The following is a 22,817-nucleotide window of genomic DNA, read 5'->3' on the forward strand; positions in this document are numbered from 1 at the left end:
AAGTCAATCACTGAAGACTTTGGTACTAAACATTTTATGTCAATTAGTCAAAAATTTAATTTGGCTGAAAAATCTGGCATAAGAAATGACTTAAAATCATCTTTAAGTGAGGTCAAGAAGCCAATATGTTTCTAAAACATAATATTCTTCAGCAAAATAAGTGGGAAGCATACATTCCCAATCACATTTTAAAGACTACAGGTATTATAAGATATGTTGATACGGATATTGGATATGTTGACATGTCTGCATGTAGAATTGTTCGGTATGATTCAAACTAAAGGTAGGCAACCTACATGTTAGGTCGTTCTAACCTCTGATCCTCAAATTTTACCTTAAGATATTAAAATATATTACTTATCGTTCCTTTGAAACATACATATCAGGAATACGTCAATGTAAATATGGCTATTGGAAATACGAACACATAGCCCGTTCCTGTGAATTAAAATATAAAATATGCAAAAAAAAAAAAAAAAAAAAAAAATGTGGCTTTAATCATAATTATACTAAATAATCATCACCCTTGATGTGCGAATTGTTGGACCTTACATGAAGCTGATTATAAGCATTGTGAGGAAACGAAAAATGCAAATGATGGCAGTACAACGTCTTTCGTTTAATAAAGCGAACAATATTGTAGGCAAGCTTCACAACTTTACATCTCATACTCAGTTCTTTTCAGAAATAGTAAAAGATATATCCACAGTGCAAAAGGAATCTCTCAAACTTCCTTCATATCAAATATTAAATGGTGATAAAATGTTTAGTGCACAAATGAGGAAAACGCAGAATTCAGAATTTGATACAATTCCAGGAAAAAAAAAAAAAGAAAGATGTTTCGATCATGAAGCAGGAACTTCAGCTTTACAAGTTTTCTCTTTTGAAAATTAGCCCATTCAATTATTTACTTCTCAAAAATCCTCTCACTTAAGTATTAAAAAGGATAATGCTTTTCAATTACAGCCATTATAATATCACAAAAATAGAAATAGTATAGATACAAAAATCAATACAGTTAAAACAATGAAAAATAAATTAATGGAAATACCAGAGCATAATGATACCATAAGTATTAATAAAACATGTTTGAAGGTCGTTTTCCTTATAACTATAACGAATAACCTTTATTTAACTCTTTAACAGATATGATTTCTGATATTACAAATAAACTAATAGCAATGAAACATACATCTTCTTCCCAACTATTATCTCTTAAACATACAGAAGCATTAAAGAAAATGATGACAGCTACTACTTTCACATACTACTGCTACTTTCACAAAATATAGATATTTCTCATTCCTTTTTGAAGGATATTGCCATGCAAAGGTATGTACACCTTAAACTTTCATAGACACCGTATCTGGAAGTTGAAGGTTTTCGACCACATCTCTTTATAATACAATGGTACTGTCAAAGTACATATAATACATTATATTTGCTCCATATTCTAATAATATTTTTTGATCCTGATATCATTATACTACAAGAAACTAGGTTAAAACCAAATATACTTTAAACGTTAAAAATTATAATGTTCTTACATAAAATACAGAAGATAGAAATGGAAATATTGCTTTCTGTATCAAAAATAACCCATCTTTAAAAATTCATAATGTGCATAGAAATTGTCCGAATAATAATGTTCAACTCCGAATAATAACAATATCTGAATATTTAATTAAGTATACAGTATCTAATTTTTTTTTAATAATAAAGAATTCTGAGAAACTTTTTTTTTTTCTGGATTTTGATTACATAACTGGGGACACAAATATACAATGCAAATTATGGGTAAGTTGAAGAGGGAATACGCAAGTAATACTCTTTTTACAAGCTCTGACAAATTCATCATGAATGATTATTATTGTCATGAACGATGGAACACCGACAGGAGTAATAATGCATGGGAAAAGTGTACCAGTTATAACTACCATGATTTTTTTTTTTATATGAATACTAACTGTAAGGTATATTTTGATCCGGGAGGAAGCCATCATTATTCTATTTTATTCTGAACTCATACTAAATATATTAAATCTGCATTCAACAAAAATACTACAAAAGAATTCAGATCAAAATTACAATCTGTTATACTTAATATAGATTGGTCTATCAAAATACCACCTAAGAATGATGTAGACCCATGGAACATAAATCGCTTATACAAATGGAATTAATGTTAAGATTATTCATGATCATACTGAAAAAACTGTATCAGTATCGAAGAAAAATTCGGATAATCCTCAAAAATTTATGAAATACAATTATAGATCTAAATTTAATTTTAAAAAAAGTAGAATGTCAGAAAGCATTAAATAATAGTCAAAAATCTCTCATAATATTTTTGCAGACTAGAACTAAAGATTTTCTACAATATCGTAAACATAAAGCCGTAGTCAAAAGATCCTACATTATAAAAGAAAAAGTTGGGAAATAATTTGTAATAACATTTCACATCTCACGTCAAAATATGAAGTCTGGAATTTAAAAAGAAATCAATCAATATCAGAATTAACAATTATTAACTGAACATTGTATTGCAGACAAGGATTGAATTGTAGAATTTCATTAACAATTAACTCCTTCAACTGTAAAAAGAAATTCTAGAAAGAAACCAAATGAAACCAAATCACGCGGCGTAACAGCCCGATTTGTGAGCCTGAGCCGCACCACGCCATTTGTCAGCAACTGCTGGAACTACGTCCAGCCTAGAGGCGAACACGTGTTCAGTGCGTCGCGTCGCCTTATCGCTAACTGGCGTATCGGGGAGCTCTCTAGACCTAGTAGCCATCACTTCTTTTCTCACGTGGCTCTCCAGTTTGCCTCACGACGCTAGCTGGAAGCCGAAAGTTGGGGAAGCACTGGCCAACTATTTTAAAATATATCACAAAAAGGGATAATTTGTATTGAAAACAAGTTTCTGTAAAGTAGACTTTAATATTGTTTTTTAGAATATTTATAACAACAATTCTTCAGGAATGGATGGCATATACTAGAAACGTTATAAAAATGGGAAGAGTTTGCTATTAAAAATATATAATAACATTTAGGAAGCAGCATATATTCCTTTACAATGAAAACAATTTTTTTTAGCCGCTACTTTCAAAAATAAACAGTTGGAAAAGCGGAAAACGGTAGAACTATAGTTTTAACCCCTTGTTCTCAAGCTGTTTGAAAACTTTTTATTAAATAGATTATTAAGGGTTTCAGAACATAATCAAATATTTCTTCACAACATCACAGATTTTAGAAAACAACTCAACATATGATGCCCTTGGACCAGTTATTCTAGATATTTATCAAGCGTATCTAAAAAGGAAACCCATAATGGCAATAAGTATAGATTTAAAAAGAGATATATGACGCGGTCATATTAGACATTCTCATCGAAAATTTATACATGTTAATTATTCCGTCACAATTTATCAGAATTATTCAAATCTTGCTTATAAATCGGAAAAATATGTATCAAATTAAACAAACTACAATAAACCAATTACGACATATTTTGGATTACTTCAAGGAAGTACGTTAAGTCCTATTCTCTTTAATATTTACATTTTAAAATGAATAATAGAAATAAAAGATGATATTAAAATATATTTCTATGCTGATGACATCATTCTGGTACACAAATGATCTTATTAAAGGAAAAAAAATAGAAAAAAAATCCTAAATAAAATATCAAAATTGGGCTATAAATAACGATATAGACATCAATTGGAACAGAATTATGTATTCTGTATTTACGAAAAAATACCACAATACAATACCAAACATGCAAATAAATGGATATGTAACATAATACTCATAATTTAAAATATTTAGGACTTTACTTAGAAACAAAAGTTAATTGACATTTCATTTCTCTTACTTGACAACAATTTTCAATAAATATCATTACGTTCTTAAAAGTTTGAGTACAAAAAGATGGTAAATAACTCCAACATGTCTTAATAAAATTATTATACAATGTAAAATGGCTAAAATTCTATAAGATTGTATATTTTATGCGGAGAAGATGACTTAGTTTTATCAGAAAGTAACTAAATTTATATGCGAAGTGCTCAAATCATACTTTTACAATCTAGTTTTTGCCCGAGAAATGCTATTTTTGAAGAAACTGGTATGATTCCTATCCATATTCAAATTTCCAAATCAGCAAAAAATTTTTATATCATCAAGAAAAGCGAAAATAAAAAATTGTCATAGAACTACTTCATCAGATCAATCATGTATTAGAAAAATAGAGTAAGAATGTGCTATATAGGAATAATTTACCATGAATAGTCAGAGCTTTTTATAATGTAGAAATATATGAAGGAATAATCTTAAAATCACCATCAATGCCTTGCTATATGACTCAGTATACTAGCAAGTTAATACAAAGAAAGGTTATAACATCGATATACATCTCATCCTTAAATTTAGAAAATTTGCAATATTAATAAACACATTTGGAACTCTTACTTGAAGCAATTATGTACAAAGTGTGTATTAGTCTTCACGGATGTTTCTAAATGTACACAAAAGAAGTTGGAGCAACAATTGTAGTCCCCAATTTAAATATTACGAGAAAATTTAAATTTTCTAAATTCAAATTATACAATTTTTGAAGGAGAGGCTTTGCAATTGCGCAAGCTCTTTTATTAATCAAAAAACTTTCAACTTTATAATACATGTATATATTCAGATGCTCTCAGTATACTCAATACCTTGACGGAAACAAATTGGACTAAAAAAACCACATGGATTTTATTAAATATTAAAATTTTATACGAAGAGCATACATATATTATACAATTCCTTACATACGAAATCTCACTTCAATATAAAATTTCATGATGAAACTGTTATTGTTGCAAAAATGCAGGTGATCATGGACAATCAACTTTAATTAAAATAACTAACTTAAATTTTAAAACAATAATTAAAACAAAACAGTCGAAGATGATATACATGTATGGAAATTAGAAAATAGAATAGGACCTGCGAAACATTATTCGAGTATTATGGCTACAAATAAACCAAAATCATGGCTTATTATACATACGTGGACCAGATATAAAGTAATCCTGTCATACCGTCTTTTTCAGCATAACCTTATGACTAATAACTTATAACAAATTCACAAAGCAGATACAAATTTATGTTGGTGATCAATAGACAATACAATATTTGCTTGTGGAAAAATTGACAACTTAAGATCATATATTAGATAAAATTTACAGACTATTGAGTTAAGAACAATTCTCAGTCAAAAATATATAGGCTACAAATTACTGGAATATAATACAATTAATCATAGAATTTTTACAAATAAATGATATTCATATATATATATATCCAGACTCCCGAGTCTGCTTGGCCTACGGCCTCGCATTTCTTATTTATTGGCCTTTGCATCAACAGTGAATTTCGTGAACTTGCTCTTCATATTTCCTGAATCTTCCCATCCGGGGGTTTCGCTCCCCCCAGACTGTCTCTTTCTTGGCCTACGTCCTCGCACTTCCTGAACCCACAATTCTATCATTTCTCTTCCTATTTCGACTATCTAAAAGATAAGATTTTGTATCCCAAGAAAACGTCCATTTAAATACTATGAAATTTCTTCATCCCCCTTTATACTCCTAAAAATTAAAAATATTCACTTTTGGCAATTTTCCTGTCGGTTAGTTCTGGAAGGCTACAATTATGCCAAATTTAATCATTCTAATCCTGCCGGAAGTGCCCAAAACATTTTGGGGTGTAGAAGATGCCATGGGAAAGATTTTTTAGTTTCTCATAAAACTACTCTACGGTTGGAAATTTTTATTTCTGATGATTCAGTTCGGTAACGCTAACGAAAACGTACAAGCATACCGAATTTCAAGTTTTTATTCCAATTCTAAGTACCTAAAACATGAGATTATAGGTCCAGAAAAAGGCCCATTGGGAAATTCTTCATCAACTCTTTAGACTCACTAAAAATTAAAAACATTCACTTTTGGCAATTTTATTATGGGTTAGTTCCGGAATGCTACAATCATTGTAGCTCTACAGGAAGTGCTCAATAATTTATGTTAGCTCATGTAGTTTTATATATAGTTTGGATATATATATATATATATATATATATAGATAGATAGATAGATAGATAGATAGATAGATAGATAGATAGATAGATATAGATATAGATATATATATAATCAGATAAAGTATCTAGCGAAAGAGCCACGAAAATAGATAAAATGACTTTATATATATATAAATTCATGAAATCAGATACATATATCAGATATGTCCGTAAACTCACATATCGAAACCTTCAAAAAATGAATAATAATTATAGCTACAATCTAGAGATGTCAAAATAAGAGCAAACAAATCGAAACTCTTTCAAAGATTCTTACTGAACACAAGGAAATACAAACACAAATAATGTAATACCTTTCTGCAGGGCGTAACCTTAATTTAATCTTATAACGAACAAAGGTCAGCAGAGGACTTAGCTAATAAGGCTAACTCCTAATAATTTAAAACTCAAATAAGGGTTTTAATTGAAGACAAAAATAAAAAGCGATTGCTCTAATAATATTAAATATTTTGTGTTTACTTATAATTGTTTATAGTAAATCTGTATTGTTGAGAAGCTGTGGAGATTATAATCACATGAAGTTACACTACCGTAACAATTTCCACTGGTAATTATCACTTAAAACTCACACGCACGAGCATTATTACGGATGCAATGAATGACATTGCGAAATGTGCGTGATATAATCTTTTCTTGAAGTCTGCTGTCACCACATTTGTGGTTTTGTTGTGTTTCCATCAAGCTTGTAGCACGAAAACACGTAGTTCCTTTGATAATTTGCGATTCATCTCAACTTTTTTATTACTCAGCACAACTTCACTCACAAAACAACTCTTAAACAAAACTATGAAAACATGGCTACGAGTTTCAACCACACTAAGAAACACAGTAGTGTCAGTTCTAGTTTAAAAAAAGAAAAAAGAAAAAAAAAACAACTTCGCTAATAGTTTGCTTGTTTTTCTTTTTCTTTACTCGTTTCGGAGAAAACGACTTTGTGCACACCGTATGTGTGTGTGTGTGTGTATGTGTATTATAGTTTCTTAAACTAAAATCATTCGACTTCGATCGTAAATTTTTTTTCGCGATTCCCAATCTTCTGTACTGGTGAAGTTGAAATGGGTAAATATTAAGTTATTTTCTTCGTGATTGAAAATAAAATATTTCCCTATAAAACCTCATAAAAATACTCCAATTGTTGTAAAATATAATGTGTATTTTGCTTGAGATTAGAGACAGTTCGAGGATGAAATTAAACAAGGGTATGAGGGAGGATCTCTCTTCAATAATGTTCAGTATCACTAGCATATAACAAATGTATTCACTTCAGCAATAATACTGTGAAATTACTTCATGTGGTAATAATTTGATATATAACCGTAAAAACTGCGATGCTTCCTGTTCCGATTTCATCACTTTTATGCCCATTGAAGGTAGTAAACAACAGATGTAACGATATTTGTCAGCAGGTGCTAATATCATCAAACAGCAAACAAAAATTCCATTTGTTTTACCAAGATAGGAATGTAGATAACTAGATGCAAAAATCCACATATAAAAACCTTAAAAACCTTCAAAGATTAATATATGAAAAGCTTCAAATATTATCAACAAAAAATTGAAATTATAAACATAATGATTACAGCAAAACTCCTAGATGCCAAAATAAAAAAAAAAAGTAAATAAGTTGAACTTACCTCAGGGATTTTCTTTGGACTTAGGAACTTCAGAGTAATGCAAAATAACATCACACGAAAGGTCTTATAATAATCTCACTTTGTAACAAAATTAGTGCAGTAGGGGACTTAGCTAACCTGATTGCCTCCTAATAATAATTTAAAACTTGAGAAAGTTGCTGATAGTAATGTTAAGATATAAATCATCACCAAGTAAAGTTAACTGTACAAAACCAATCAAGAATGACCAAAAACAAAATAATGAAAAATAACTAACAGTTGTTATCTTATGTTACAACTTATACGGTATGATGAAACTTGCATGGTTACAATAACTCAAATTTGATATTAAACTTGGATATTCAACTTTGATTTACAAAGATGTTTATCATGATATGAACTGCGCTTTTGTTTTATGCTTGGCTGTATATTCAAATAAATCATAGATATATTATGAGTAGAGGTCAAATGTTCAAACAATAAAAGTATGGAAAGCAGACACCTAAATAGGCACTTATAATTGAAAAATTGGGCATTGAAACATAATACGAAATAATGAAGATAAACATACAATGACAAAAAAGTAAAAAGGAAAAAGAAAGAAAGAAAACTTAAAAACGAAATTAAGTCATGCGTAGTTTTTCAAAGGATCTAGAAGATCCTGATCGTTGTTTGTACGTAGAAAACATCTCTTCCTTAAGAAAGAAGAATGAAATTGTAATAAATTAATTATATACAGCATTTTTACTACTACTCGCAGCAGTTTAAAGTTTTACAGAGCTTTACACGCAACAGTCCGTAGAAGGAAATTAGTAATTACTTTCGAATAAGTAAATTAATAGATAACTTATGCATATCTTAATTTAGTTCATTTCGTGGTTCTTTACAAGAATCATTAATTGTACACATGTTAACTGATGCCTCTCATCATACAATACATTAAAACAATATTATTTTCACGAATCGACATATTTAAGAAGCTCTCAAGAACATATTTCACTTTTGAGCACTACCGTAGTTCAATTCTGTTTAATTTATCCCAAGTCCTTGCTACCCACAGCAACTTACATTTCTTGCAGCGACATTCTCTCCATGTATTGATGTAGAACTTGGCCTTCGAAGTGGACAAAGTTCGTTTTAGTTTTGTTTCATTTAAAATTCTATAATGATTCTACCACTAATGTACTAGAGTTCTATAGTTACCTCAATGTATCCCTAATTTTCAACAGAATGAAAAAGAATTTGAAATATTCCACGTTCGAATAATATAGGCAATATAGAGCGAGATAGATAAAATAAAATTTTTCTCTTTGCGGTTTTCAGGTGGTACGTCGTGTGTTTTAATTTTATCCGACCATTGTTTCGCTGATCTTGTTGCCATTCCTAGTCAGGGTAAGTATGAAGGCTGAATAATTGATACTGGTATATATATACGTCGGTTAAAGTTAAAAATTTGAAAATCTTAAGAGAGAAATGTTGACCTCTCGTCGTGAAACCTTAAAACAACAATAAATAAACTTTATGACATTGAAGTCTTCCCCCGAAATGAACATTAGCGTATTTACTTTAATTATGTTCTAACATTGAGTAGTAGTCATTTTGCCTAATGTTCGAATATTAAACATGAGATTCATTTGATACAATTTATTTATTGGCAATTTTATGTGAATATTCCATAAAAGCTGTTTGTTATCCATTGTCTTTACAATGATGTATCAAATGGTATATCTTGCCATTTAAAATTTTTGGTTTACCCTCTAGAGCTCCGAGGTAATGTCCCTTATGTTGCAAACAGAATTATTCATTCAATATGTCCTCTTACATTTTCCTATCTCCTTTCTGTTTCATCCTGTTGTCTCCAGGTGTTTGTGATTTATAAGCACTGAACAAAGTATATTTCTAATCGTTTGTATTGTATTGTATAATACTTAGGCTATAAAAGCTTCAGAACCAGAGTGACATGACCTAAATACATGATTGAAATTGAGATAGTGTTATCTTTCTTCTAAATCTATCTCTATCTGTCGAAATTTTGTAGGGGATATTTTCTGCGGAAAAGTCAAGAATGAAAAAGTCAAGAATAATTCCTGAGATATATTTAAAGAATAGAAGGATCACATATATTCGCAGGATGGAATGAACATTGAAACTTACACTTTTGCATTTTCTGTTGTGCTCCACTCCTTCAATTAAAGGATGAAATAAGCTCCTAACTTCTTTAGTAAGATTATAATTTACGAGAGATTACATTATTAAATTTAATTCAAAGAAAAAGAGTATTTTCACGTAAGAAAAAAATATCTTTAACAAGTCCTCAATTAATATTTTTATCCATCTACAAATAAGGCTAGTTTAGAATTAATTTTTGTCTGAGACTGAAATAATTTCAACTTCAACAAAGCTGAACGCTAAATTTACAAGGTTCAGCCGATCCTTGCTTCGAGGAAAATGAGAACACAGTAGATAATGAAATAAAAATTATTTTAATGGGTACTTTTTAGAACCAAACACTACATTATGTACATCCTTTTCAAAATTAACATATTTAATATATTTAAGTATATTTATGTCTTAGATCAACAACGTCAACAAGAACAAAACAAGAAACAACAAGAAAAATGAAGATTAAAGTAGATTATCTGGTAGAAAAGTTCATGAACTCTAAGAAAATTACAAGCGATAAAATTGATGGGAGTAAAATCCAAAATAGTTCAAGTGAAGAAAGTATTTCAAAAATAAAATAAAAGTAAAAAATAAAATGAACTTCTAATCAGAAATATCGACATAGAACTGAAGGAAAAGCTGATAAAAGTATTTGTATGGACTGTGACGTTGTATGGATGGGATGGAAACATGGACTCTAAGAGAAGAGAAAAAGTGGACAATGGACGCCTTCGAATTGTAGTGCTATAGGACGGTGTTGAAAATTAGATAAGTAGATAAAATATCAAATAAAACTATGTTGGATGTGATAGGGAGAGACAATTGTATATTGAATACTATGTTGAAAAGAAGAAAGAAATTGAACAAAATCTTTCCGTTTAACGTCCTACGGTTATTCCCTTTAGGCTAAGAGAGACGGATGAGTAAGGTAAATGAATGAGGATGGAAGAATTGGTACAATAAGAATATAGCAGGAAACGGGAGTACCCCGAGAAAACCCAGAATACGATGTTGTCCACCACAAACTGACTTGGCCGGGGATCGAACTAGGAACCTCACACATCAGAGGTAAACAGTCTACCACTGAGCCATGTGCCTCGATTGAAAGGATGATTACAAACATTATGAAGCATGGAGGATTATGGCTATTGATTGAATGCCAGAAGAAAAAAAATACTCAGAAGGCAGAGAAGAAGAACTACAAAGTAGAGAAAAACAGAAAACTGCGTAAAATCATTCAAGAGATTGCTGACATAAGAAGAGGAAGAAAAAGAAGATTTTAAAAACTAATGCAAATCGACCATAAAACCACTTAATATTTTTTTGTGAACCTCTTAAGAGAATTGTTTCTTCATGTTCCTTCCCCTGTCCATATCTTCACCCATGGACGCATAGCATAAGAAATGGGAAATATTACATACTTACTATACATTGTTCCAATCATTCTTAACAATTATTTGAATATGATACTTTTTATGTGTTTCATACACTGAGAAACTATCCGTACACTTTTCTAAACGGATACACGACTGTTACCCAATTTTTCAATTTGGGGTCACCAGGTTCGGGCCTATTATCTGGCAATACTACTACCACACCATCACTGCTGCTCTCATCTGCTGCTGAATCACCAACTGTTTCTGTCCTGTTGTGAACGGTACTATTAACTTCTCCAGGTTTCTGAATGATTTCATCTTCAACTGGATATTCTGGAACGTATATAAGTTCTATTGCTTGGGGTTCAGGGGTAGGTCTAATAGTGCTATAAATAGTAGTAAACACATTACCAAAGAAACTACCAATACCAAAAATAATGTCAGGAACACTAATGACAATTGGGAGGTTTTGTATAAGGTCTGTAAGAAAAGCTGGTCTTGTAGAACCGGAAGGTGTTCTGATGTAAACAATGTTGTTGGCGTCAACAGGATATAATGGTACAATCAATCCAGGTCTTCTTAAAAAGGGTCCAGGTTTTGGTGGGTAATTAGGTGGACTTCCATAAAATCTGAAAATAAAGAAAATGTTGGTTTGTCAATAGAAACTTTAACATTACGAATACATATTGAAGCATTTAAAAGAAAACCAAATTTCATGCAGAATGTTTCAAAACAATACATAAACGTTTGGGAGATGATTCCTGACACCAAGATAAGACAAAAGGTATGAAAAAATTAATTTTAAAGGTCCATAGCTCCAGTACTATGGGATCTATCGTAGTCGGGTCAAGAATTCACTTAGGAACAAGTATATACCTATCCAAAGATACATGTTTCAGAATCCCGCGGTACTCATGCAACAATTTTTATAGAGGAAGTTTGGCTATGGGCATATAATTTGAAACATTCACCAACTACCCCTATAAAAATTGTTACGGAACTACCGTAGAATTCTGAATCATGGATATTTGGTAGGGCACATACTAGTTCCTAAGTGAAATCTTGACCCGACTATGGTAGGTTCCATAGTTTTGGAGCTTTGGACCTTTAAAGTTCATTTCTTCATGTTTTCAGCAGCCTATAACTCCGAAATGACGGATTTCTGCACCCAAGTTGGTCTATACTCTTTGTCTTATCTTGGTGTCAGGAATCACCTCCCAACCTTGTCGATGTTGTTTTGAAACACTCTGTATAGAATTTGAAAAAACTGTATTATATTCTACGTGGTGCTACAGCATTTTTATAGTTATGGAAAGAAAACTGTAATCAACTATGGAAATTATTTCTTGTCTAAATGATTAGCCTTTTTGTCTTTTGTAATCAGAATTTAACGTCTGTTTTTGCCACCAAGATTAAATAAGACAGGACTTTTGTATAAAGTGAGATTTGAATAGCTATTCGGATTTGTGTCAGAGGGTAAGTATAGACCCTCACAGAGAAAAAAAAATCCATAACAATGAGCATAAAAAGATAACGCGCCAATTACTTAGCCACAAAGGAACATAGAAGAAATTTTTGTTCAATTCTCAAGAAGTTAATTAGTAACTACGTCTTGAGTTCCTTGCTCATGTAATTGTTGAACACTACTGATATTCAGAGACAAATGTGAAGTTAGAATGGAATGTATGGAAACACCAATAATACGAAGGTTGCACTGAAAGTTTCGGGAAAACGATAGAACGCAAGAACATAAAATTTCATCATTTTTTTAAAATTGGTTTTCAAAGTACATCCCCTGTGCAGCAATGGATTGTTTCATGAGATAGAACCACATCTTGAAACAGTTATGCTACTCCGAAGTTGGTACCAGTGAAACATGCAATTTCTATGCCTCGATGGCTTCTTCTGGAGTGCAAAAGCGCTTCCTACGCAACATGTTCTTGATTGTTGTGAACAAAAAGAAATCACTAGGAGCTAAATCAGGGGAATGAGCCGGATGTGTCATGACTTCAACGTTTTCCTGGTCCAAAAAATTACTTGTGGCAGCTGTTGTGTGCGAGCTGGCATTGTCGTGATGCAGAATGATTCTACAGTTGAGATTGAACTGTCTACTCACATTCAGTACTTCGGTAGAAATATGGTTGTGTACCATTCTGAATTGACTGTTCTACGATTCTGTAGTGGGAGAGTCGCAATATGGGCTGATTTACCAAAAATGATGCAATCAATTGTGTAGAGACACTGTGTACAACAACTTTGGTTGGTTTAGGTTTATCGCGGAACACCCACACAGCAGACTTCCACTTTTTCTCGGTTTGTATTCATAAGTCCACGTTTCACACTTGTTACGACGTTAAGCACAAGTTAGATTATCCAGATTTGAACCGTTTCGTCATAGTTTTGCACTACTTCACACGAATACCTTTATGTGCCTAAGTTAAATTTGTGGGATCGAACGAGCGCAAAGTTTTTTTTACACCTAAATGATCATGCAATATTGTTTGTATTTGGCTCATGACAATCCCTAAGGCCTTCTGAATTTCGAGAAAAGTCACATGTTGATCCGTTTCAATGTTTTTGGGTACAATGGCTGTCAAATGGACGACCTACACGATCTTCATCACTCAGGCTGACCCGACCAAATCTGAATTTTTGAAACCACCTGAAATTATCATCTGGGATGGGGCTTCATCAAGAAAAGAGCAGTCATCCGAGAAACTCTTGCTGTGTTAACTCTTGGAGAAAATAGTAATAAATCATGACACGGAAGTGCTCTCTCGTCAGGTCCATTTTTGTTCATAACCACCTCACTTCAAACTAGTGCCCTGCAACGACAAAAATTCCAAATTATATACGGTTTTGCGTTTTGAGTGAACAAAGATGACAGGTTATAACTACAACGAAATCTAAAATATTATATTGTTCTCAAAACGTGATTCTCGAAACTTTCAGTGCAACCCTTGTACTGACCTATGTAACTACGATTGACTTATGTTGTCAGTAAATATGATTAACTTAAAAATAACAAATGAATTATGAAGAATAGCCACAAATATAACGACAATATTACAAACAGACATTTTTTATAGTGGTCTCTAATATTCACATAAACAATCTATTAGATTATCGAAAAATTTAAGACGCACGTTTTCAACATTTTGCGTTAGGTCGTTCTTCAAAGTACTACCATCATTAGATCTATGTTAATGTTATATAACTCTACAACTTATAACTGAAACTTCATTTTAAGATATTTGTGAGTCTAGAGAGAGAGAGAGAGAAGGAGAGAAAGAGAGAGAGAGATTATACATATAGGTATAAAATAAAAAAGAATATTTGAATTAATTTTGCAGATATTACAACTGAAAAGTGAAACACCAAACTGTATTTTTTTCATAGTTTACTATATTAGCTCTGTAAAGTGAAGAACGCATGTCAAGCTTTCAAGCTTGTGAAAACTTGCGGGAAGTTTACAGTAGCAAATGTTCTATAATTACGTCAGTGCAAATGATGGTTAATGAAGTTCCGTGCTGGTAATTTTGGTCTCAACGACGTTTCTCGATCAGGGAGATCCACCGAGGTTGATGACCACAAAATAAAAACATTAACCGAGTCAAACCCGCGTTACATGACACAGAAACATTGAGCATCAACCGTTCAAGCGTTCACGACCACCTAAAGAAAATGAGTTACGTAAAGAAGTTGGTGTTTTGCTTTCTCTGAAGTCAAAACACTTAATTTATTGGGGCGTAAAAACCTCTGAGATCTATTCATCAATTGTGAGAAAATTATCCTTTTTCTTAAAGCGACTGATAACTTCTGAAGAGAAATTCATTGTTTACAACAATGTGATGCGCAAACAATCTTGATTCCGACGTAATGATTTGCCTTAACGACATCAAAAGCACTATTTATCAGAGAAATGTTTGTGCTCTCAGTGCGGTAGGATTTTAGAGATGTGTTTTTCAGTCTTGTACTAGAAAATCAAACAATTAATTTGAGTGTGTCCCATCAGTGACTTGGCAGTTTGAAGCAATTCATCATCCAAAAACGTTCAGAGCGTGTTAATCATAAAGAAGTTGTATTCTATCACAACACAAAATCACACCCAAGTTTGATCAGCCATCGAAGTATATATATCAGCTTAAATGGGATATGTTATCACCCCACCATATTTGTCTGGCCTTGAGCCATTAAATTTATACTTATTTCGTTCTCTTCTAACCTTCTTGCGTAGCATAATGTTCAACTCTGATAAGGCTGTAAATCAGCACTTGTTCAGTTTTTCACCGATAACGACAGTTCTTTCTATAAACAAGGCATTATGAAGCTCAGAGAAAGTTGACAAATGATTACCGAAAAAAAGCGAACCTTATATATATCATTGATTGTCTTTCCTTTTCATTGAAATAAAGGACATTTGAAAGCCATAGAAAATATGAACTTCATGATTTTTTCCGACAATTTATTTCTGTAATACTAATAAAATCAAAATGTGAAAGTATCAAATCATTTGAGATACAACAAATCGAAAATAACATTAACACTCATTGCGTTTCAATTGACTGTCGTGAACCAAGAAGTGAATAATAAATGTCGTGCTTAAGTTCATAGTTTCCAACCAAGTATTAGCAATTACTCCCGCAAGTTGCCGACGGACAATATTTTGCTTTCTTCCTTTCCTTGCAACTCTCTATCTCATCTTTTATACTAGTTATGTGGGACTGTGACAAGAAAAGTAATTTTCTCCTACTATAACTAAGTAAATTATTAGTTGCAACATGAATTATATGAAATAGATCAAAGTTGAAAGTACTTTCATAGAATCAGTGAAGATAAGAAGAACACAGAAATGTTATATTTGTTTAATTGTAGTATATGTTGCATTAATAGCCAATACAAGTTAACATGTTTTAACGAAAGATTTATATAAATCACCTAATGGTAAGGAATTATATATCTTGCTGAAGAGGAAACAAATTAGAATAGTGTTATGAGATTAGGTAGATGATATACTTCTTTTATCCTTACTACCTTTCAAACACATCAATTTTGATATAGCTACACCATGTAACATATACTATTACATTTATTATTCCTTTTAAATAAGCGGTTCCAGCCTGATCTGTTTAATTTCTTACTCAAGACATTGGGGGCACAAGACAGATTGGACACCCGTTCTAATGTCTTAATCCTTATATACCAGAATTAGGACATTAGGTAAGTTTTCTTCTTTAGTTTGTAGCGATAAAATTGTGTTCTTTATCAAATGTGACTTCCTTCAAAAGCCGCCACTGGTTAGAAGAATTGCTCTCACCTAACTCTTTTATAAATTTCTCACCGCAAATACTGACGTATTTTTTACATATAAATGACCTAATACTAGAATGGAAATACTTTTAACGTCTCATTTCCTTAGTACTTATTCTCAAATTATTTGTTCCTCTTTCTTATATTTTGTTTACAAATATTAAAACTTATTAAACACGACAAATAACTTATGCAAACAAACTAAACAACCTACGCAATGCAAACGAATTAAACAAACTATGCTAAATTTTTGTATAAACTGAAAACATGAATAGACATTATGGAATATTTCGACTGTCAATAGGTCATTATCTAAAGAGGAAACGGAAAGGAAAAGCTAATAAGGAAATGTTACTGTCATGCTGGCGTCTTTTCTACTGTATTTTTATTAAATCTTTTTTATTTTTTTTTAAATATCATTATTTTAGTCCTGTATTATTTTCGATACCAAAATTGAGTAAGTTAAATCTGAGATCTGATAATGAAAAACAGTAGTTCACAAGTTAGGGGTGTACAAGCTTAATTAACAAGTTAATTTTTAATATGTGCGTGCTTCATTGTAGTCAAGTAGGTAACTAACGTGCTTTCAGTGCTCCTGATTTCAGATTTGATCTTTGATGGAGATGCTTCTTCGGATACAAATCAGGTCAATAGTTCGGCATTTTAAGCTATAGACTCCTCTCATATACTCCCCCAGTGATGAAAAGGGACTTGAAACTTCAATCAATCAGTTTTAAATACGACAGTTCTCAGTGTTTTTGAATAGCAGTAAAGCAAGCTAACTTAAGAAACAGTAAGTTTATACAGTATTTGGAGAAGAACCTGACGGGATTCAATTTGAAATTGTGACCAAACTGCCAATTACACATACGGTTATTTATTTCCGAATTGAAGTATAACTCAAAGATTTTTGCTTACAACAATTAGTTATGAAACATACTGCACCTACCCTTTGAAAATTATATATTTATATTTTTCAAATGTTTCTTCTATGTCTGATAACTGTAGTCACAACTGGCGTGACTGGAATCTTTGTTTCTCCTTTTATTTATTTCTATTTTTTAGATCGATTTTGTTTACATCGGTTTTTGAGGTTGACCGTGACACTGTGACCAGCTCACCATAACATTTTAGTCGCATGAAGCGTTGATCATTAGAGCATCGAGTGTTCATCTTGGAGACTTAGTAATGAATTACTGATCGTTATTCAGCGTGCATTTTGTCAGTAAATCAACTCTGGATAGCGTTCGAACTCCAGAGAACATTGAACGTCTGCGTCGCTCTGTGGTGAAAAGTGCACTGCGATCTGCAATAAAACAAGCTAGAGCTCTTGTAATTTTTGACCGCTCCGTACGCAGAATATTTCATGAGGACCTTAATTTTAACCCATACAAACTTCTTGTTGTTGTTTGTGAATTTAACGTCCCTTTCAGCAGAGAGGCTATATGAAACGAAACTTACTTATTAACGTAGAATCTGAACCATTTGAGCTCCCGCCGGGAAAACTTGCTAAAGTGCAACGATTGACTGCGGCGAATGAGAGAATTCGCAGCCTCAGTTGCAATCACATATCTAAATGTTGCAAGCAGAACGCTTTGAATTAAAGTTTAATTCGGAACTAGAATATCATTTATAAAATTTATCTACCACTTCAAGCAGAAAACCATGTTTTTTTCTGATGGACCCTGTATAATACTAGCTAAGAAAATAAAATGGTAGAGAAATTAATATTAAATCATCATCATTATTATTATTATTATTATTATTATTATTATTATTATTATTATTATTATTATTATTATTATTATTATTATTATTATTATTATTATTATTAAAGTGAAACATCTGCACAACAAACTTCAATGAGACGTGGTTATCTTTCTATAAGTAAATGATGTCCGTTATCAAGAGGTTATGTAAATTTTAATTTCATGCGGTAATTTTTGAATAGTGTATAGTAGAGACTTTCTATAAATGCATTGTATAAATATGATTGTAGTTAATATCAAAACACTGTACTGTTATATGGGAACTTTCGAAAAATAGTGGAAGGAGAAATATTTCATGTTGAAATTTTATCATAAAACAAAGATCTGTTCCTTTGTCTTTGAAGTTGAAAAAGAAGACGAAGGCTCCAAAGGAAAGACCAATGGAGTTATCAGGGAAGAAAACAAGTTCGTACATATAAAAAAGTAATTTTTTTTTCAATTTTCGTCACACGGTTACGCCATGCAGGCTAAAGAAGGCAGAAATGATGATAAAGAATGAAATGGTGAAATGAAGAGAGTTGGATGAAATGGAAGAATCCAGGGAAAATCCAAGCACACGGTGTTTGTTCACCATAAAGCCCACTTGTTTCAGCCTGGAATCGAACCAGGAACTTTATGCACCATAGGTGAACGCTTTACCAGTGAGCCACCACGGAGCGCAAAGTTCCGTATAGAATTCGTGGGAATGGAACTGTTTTCATTCGATAAAGATTTTCTACGATTTCCGCCAGAAAACCGTAAACAGAGAAAAATATTAATTTTAAGTTCAACTTATAACCGTTCTGTTTTCACCAGATTACTGACATATAACAAACACATTTTGTGGGGAAACAATTTTCTGTCTACTGTTATGTGACGCAGATTGTATTTTTAAATTGTAAAAAGAAATTTCTGTGCTAAATTCATACGAACTCAGAATAACTCCTGCCCGTTATAAAGAGATTACTGGAACGTTAGGGCAAAGGAAGAATGTTCAACTCCTTGTACAAGAATGTTTGTGAAAAGGAAGGCTCTGTCCCGTGATAACTCATACATTTATGCTGAAAAAAAAAGTTGTCCGCATTATGGAAGTGCCAGTAAAGGTTTCCATTGTCTTATTATTATTCACTAAAATTTAGTTCTAAAATTCTCTCCTTTGCTTATTTCCGAATTATTGTTTGTTAAATATTGTGGTTTGTTGTTCTTAAGATCTGATAAATTCGGATTTGTCGGCTTTTTACGTTAATAATATGTTCATTAGTTCTGATTACACTTCATATTACACTTCATCATTCCGATACAATATTCTTTACGTTTACTGACTGCTTTCTACACTGGGGATGAAAGGGAAACATTAACATAATTTCTTTCGAATCGTGTCTCAATCCTTCAGACGAGTTAATATCATTCTAATGTTGTACCTATCTATGGAATATAGGTTTAAATTTCCTTTTATTAATAATTTGAATAGGAGTACTTTTAATTTTGATTTCATTAAAATTTTAGATTTACATATCTAAAGTGCAAATAGAAAATTCGCTCCAAGAGTTTAGAAGAATCTCACTGCAGAAGGCAAGTACATACATGCCGTTCCTTGATAGTGTTGAAAGTCAACATCTGCAAAACAATTTTGTCCAATACTATCGAACTTACCTCCAATTAGAATAATTTGTTATCAGAAATTTGTTATTAGGACAAAGAAACAAATTAAAAAAAGGCAAAATAATGACATTCTGAAATGCAAAATACTAGCAGCAACCAATAACACATAATGCAACAAATTCCTACTGGTACTCGAAATCACTCAAATATTTGGATTAATGTTTCATTTTATAGAAAAATAACTAGGACATCGAACACAGATTCCTGAAATACAATATTAAACTGGTATTAACCTCCTAAATACTGTAGAGAAATCGATTACTGGTTATACGATACTGGTGATACAATACTGGTGATTCTTACTAATCAGAAATGTAAATAATAATAATAATAATAATAATAATAATAATAATAATAATAATAATAATAATAATAATAATAATAATAATAATAAAAAGGATTCGAGGAATGACATAAATCAGGAACAAAGTATTTACTCCTTCATTTAGAAACAATTCCATAAGAGACAAAGATCCTTTTCGTGGATTTCCTCGAGGTTCTCCCACTTTCATCATTGCATCATCACCATATCCCTTAGCCTTCGTGCATAATCATTGTACACACGGAAAAGAAAGTATTTGACAGTTGACAAATTTTCTTTTGCCAATAACTGGGGAACAAATGAATCAATTAGGATCTTTCTGTTGTTATCCTTAGAATACTTATAATTTGATAACTTGCCTTTAATAGGTTAATTTATTGTTGAGTTAATAGAAAAGAAATTTTGTTAATTGAAGAATACTTTCTTTCGTGACTGTACGTTAAAATCCCAATAGTCTGTAAATACTGAAAATACCTCGAAATTTCTTGGAATCAATTTGAAATTTGAATAAATTTTAAAAGCACATTTAAAACTTAAAAATTGAATGAAATTAAGCGTGTTTTGTAATAAAAATCATGACTCAATCAGTAAGTTCTGAAACTCTACGGATGCTTTATGAAAAAAGCATTGAATCATTCATATGATACGATATAGTGATATAAAATTAAATGTAAAATTGAAAGATTTTCAAAATATATAAATAAATAAATACATGAATAAATAAATAAATAAATAAATAAATATAATACTAATAATAATAATAATAATAATAATAATAATAATAATAATAATAATAATAAAATTGTACGTGATAACCAAAAGACCAAATGGCATTCATAAAAAACTCTCAAACTATTAGAACTGCTGAAAGTGCTTTGAAGGTAATACATGAAAGTATAGTATATTTTTTTCCAAATATCACAAAACTAAGAAAGTACACAAATATGACAAACATGTCAAAATTTAACCTGTTAAATAAACCGAAGCAGTTAAATAAACCACAATGAAATTACTACAATGTTCTTCTAACTCAATCAATGAAGATTTGGCAAGTTCTACGATACGAATAATTCTATATTGTTAATGCATAATGAAAATAAAAAGTCCGTATTTTAGATATATATCAGTCAGCTGATTAAAATTATATTGGTAAATGAAAATCTTCATGCGTAATTTTTGACTAAGACTTTTTGTTGTTAACCTAAAATTTGATATTGTACAATAATCACGCCATCTTTAAGATCGCAATCATAATGCTCATATTTACTCTTATGAAGACTCTTATTTACAATAAGAGCATGATGACAGTCTACAGTATTTTTAATGAGATATAGCAGGTCAAATTATTATTTAACTTCAATTTCTGTTTGACTAAAATACTATCCAAAGACGAGATTATTTACAGAGTATTACAGGGTATTACAGAGTATTTATTTATTTATGTATTGTTTATGTAAACAATGCACTTTTGAATAGCAGATTGTATTTACTGTTTTTAATAAATCTTCTCGGGCTATTAGCCAGGTGAAGATATAGACATCCGACGTTTCGAATGCAGACATAGCATTCATCTTCAAGGATTGTAATGAAGAGACCGTAGACGGGAGCATGTGTATATACAGTGACTACTTAGAAGCAGAGCTTGGGGGCTTGTGATTGGCTGAGGGAAATACTGGCTTCTGATTGGCTGAGGGATGCTGGCTCCTGATTGGCTGTTGTGGCTACGAGAAATGATTTTGTTGAATGTCTGTTGTTGCTCCTGAAAAGAGCCCACCAGATAGGGTTGAGTTGAAACCCATTGTCTCTATTGAGACTGTTTCTTGCCCGTGAGATACCTATGGCTTCCTTTATTGATCGGACCTATAAAATTCAGTCCTGTCTATTAGATCATTTATATGTAAAAATATGTCAGTATTTGCGGCGAGAAATTTATAAAAGAGTTAAGTAAGAGCAATTCTTCTAACCAGTGGCGGCTTTTGAGGGAAGTCACATTTGATAAAGAACACAATTTTATCGCTACAAACTAAAGAAGAAAACTTACCTAATGTCCTAATTCTGGTATATAAGGATTAAGACATTAGCACGGGCGTCCAATCTGTCTTGTGTCCCCAGTGTCTTGAGTAAGAAATTAAACAGATCAGGCTGGAACCGCTTATTTAAAAGGAATAATAAATGTAATAGTATATGTTACATGGTGTAGCTATATCAAAATTGATGTGTTTGAAAGGTAGTAAGGATAAAAGAAGTATATCATCTACCTAATCTCATAACACTATTCTAATTTGTTTCCTCTTCAGCAAGATATATAATTCCTTACCATTAGGTGATTTATATAAATCTTTCGTTAAAACATGTTAACTTGTATTGGCTATTAATGCAACATATACTACAATTAAACAACAAATATAACATTTCTGTGTTCTTCTTATCTTCACTGATTCTATGTAAGTACTTTCAACTTTGATCTATTTCATATAATTC

General features: G+C 31.5%; 1 protein-coding gene across 1 annotated transcript in view; it reads right to left on the reverse strand.

Moving 5' to 3' along the window:
* Positions 1–604: 604 nt before the first annotated feature.
* The window catches only part of LOC145686558 (uncharacterized), an 88,842-nt gene continuing 66,629 nt past the window's right edge, over positions 605–22,817 (reverse strand). Inside the window, exon 5 of the mRNA XM_081759994.1 lies at positions 605–11,923. Within this exon, the coding sequence (XP_081616120.1) occupies positions 11,416–11,923 (508 nt within the window). The 3' untranslated portion in view covers positions 605–11,415. The remainder of the gene's footprint in view (positions 11,924–22,817) is intronic.

Source organism: Thermobia domestica, chromosome 5 (assembly GCF_964235325.1).
Source record: "Thermobia domestica chromosome 5, izTheDome1.hap1.1, whole genome shotgun sequence".
NCBI classification, from domain to species: Eukaryota; Metazoa; Arthropoda; class Insecta; order Zygentoma; family Lepismatidae; genus Thermobia; species Thermobia domestica.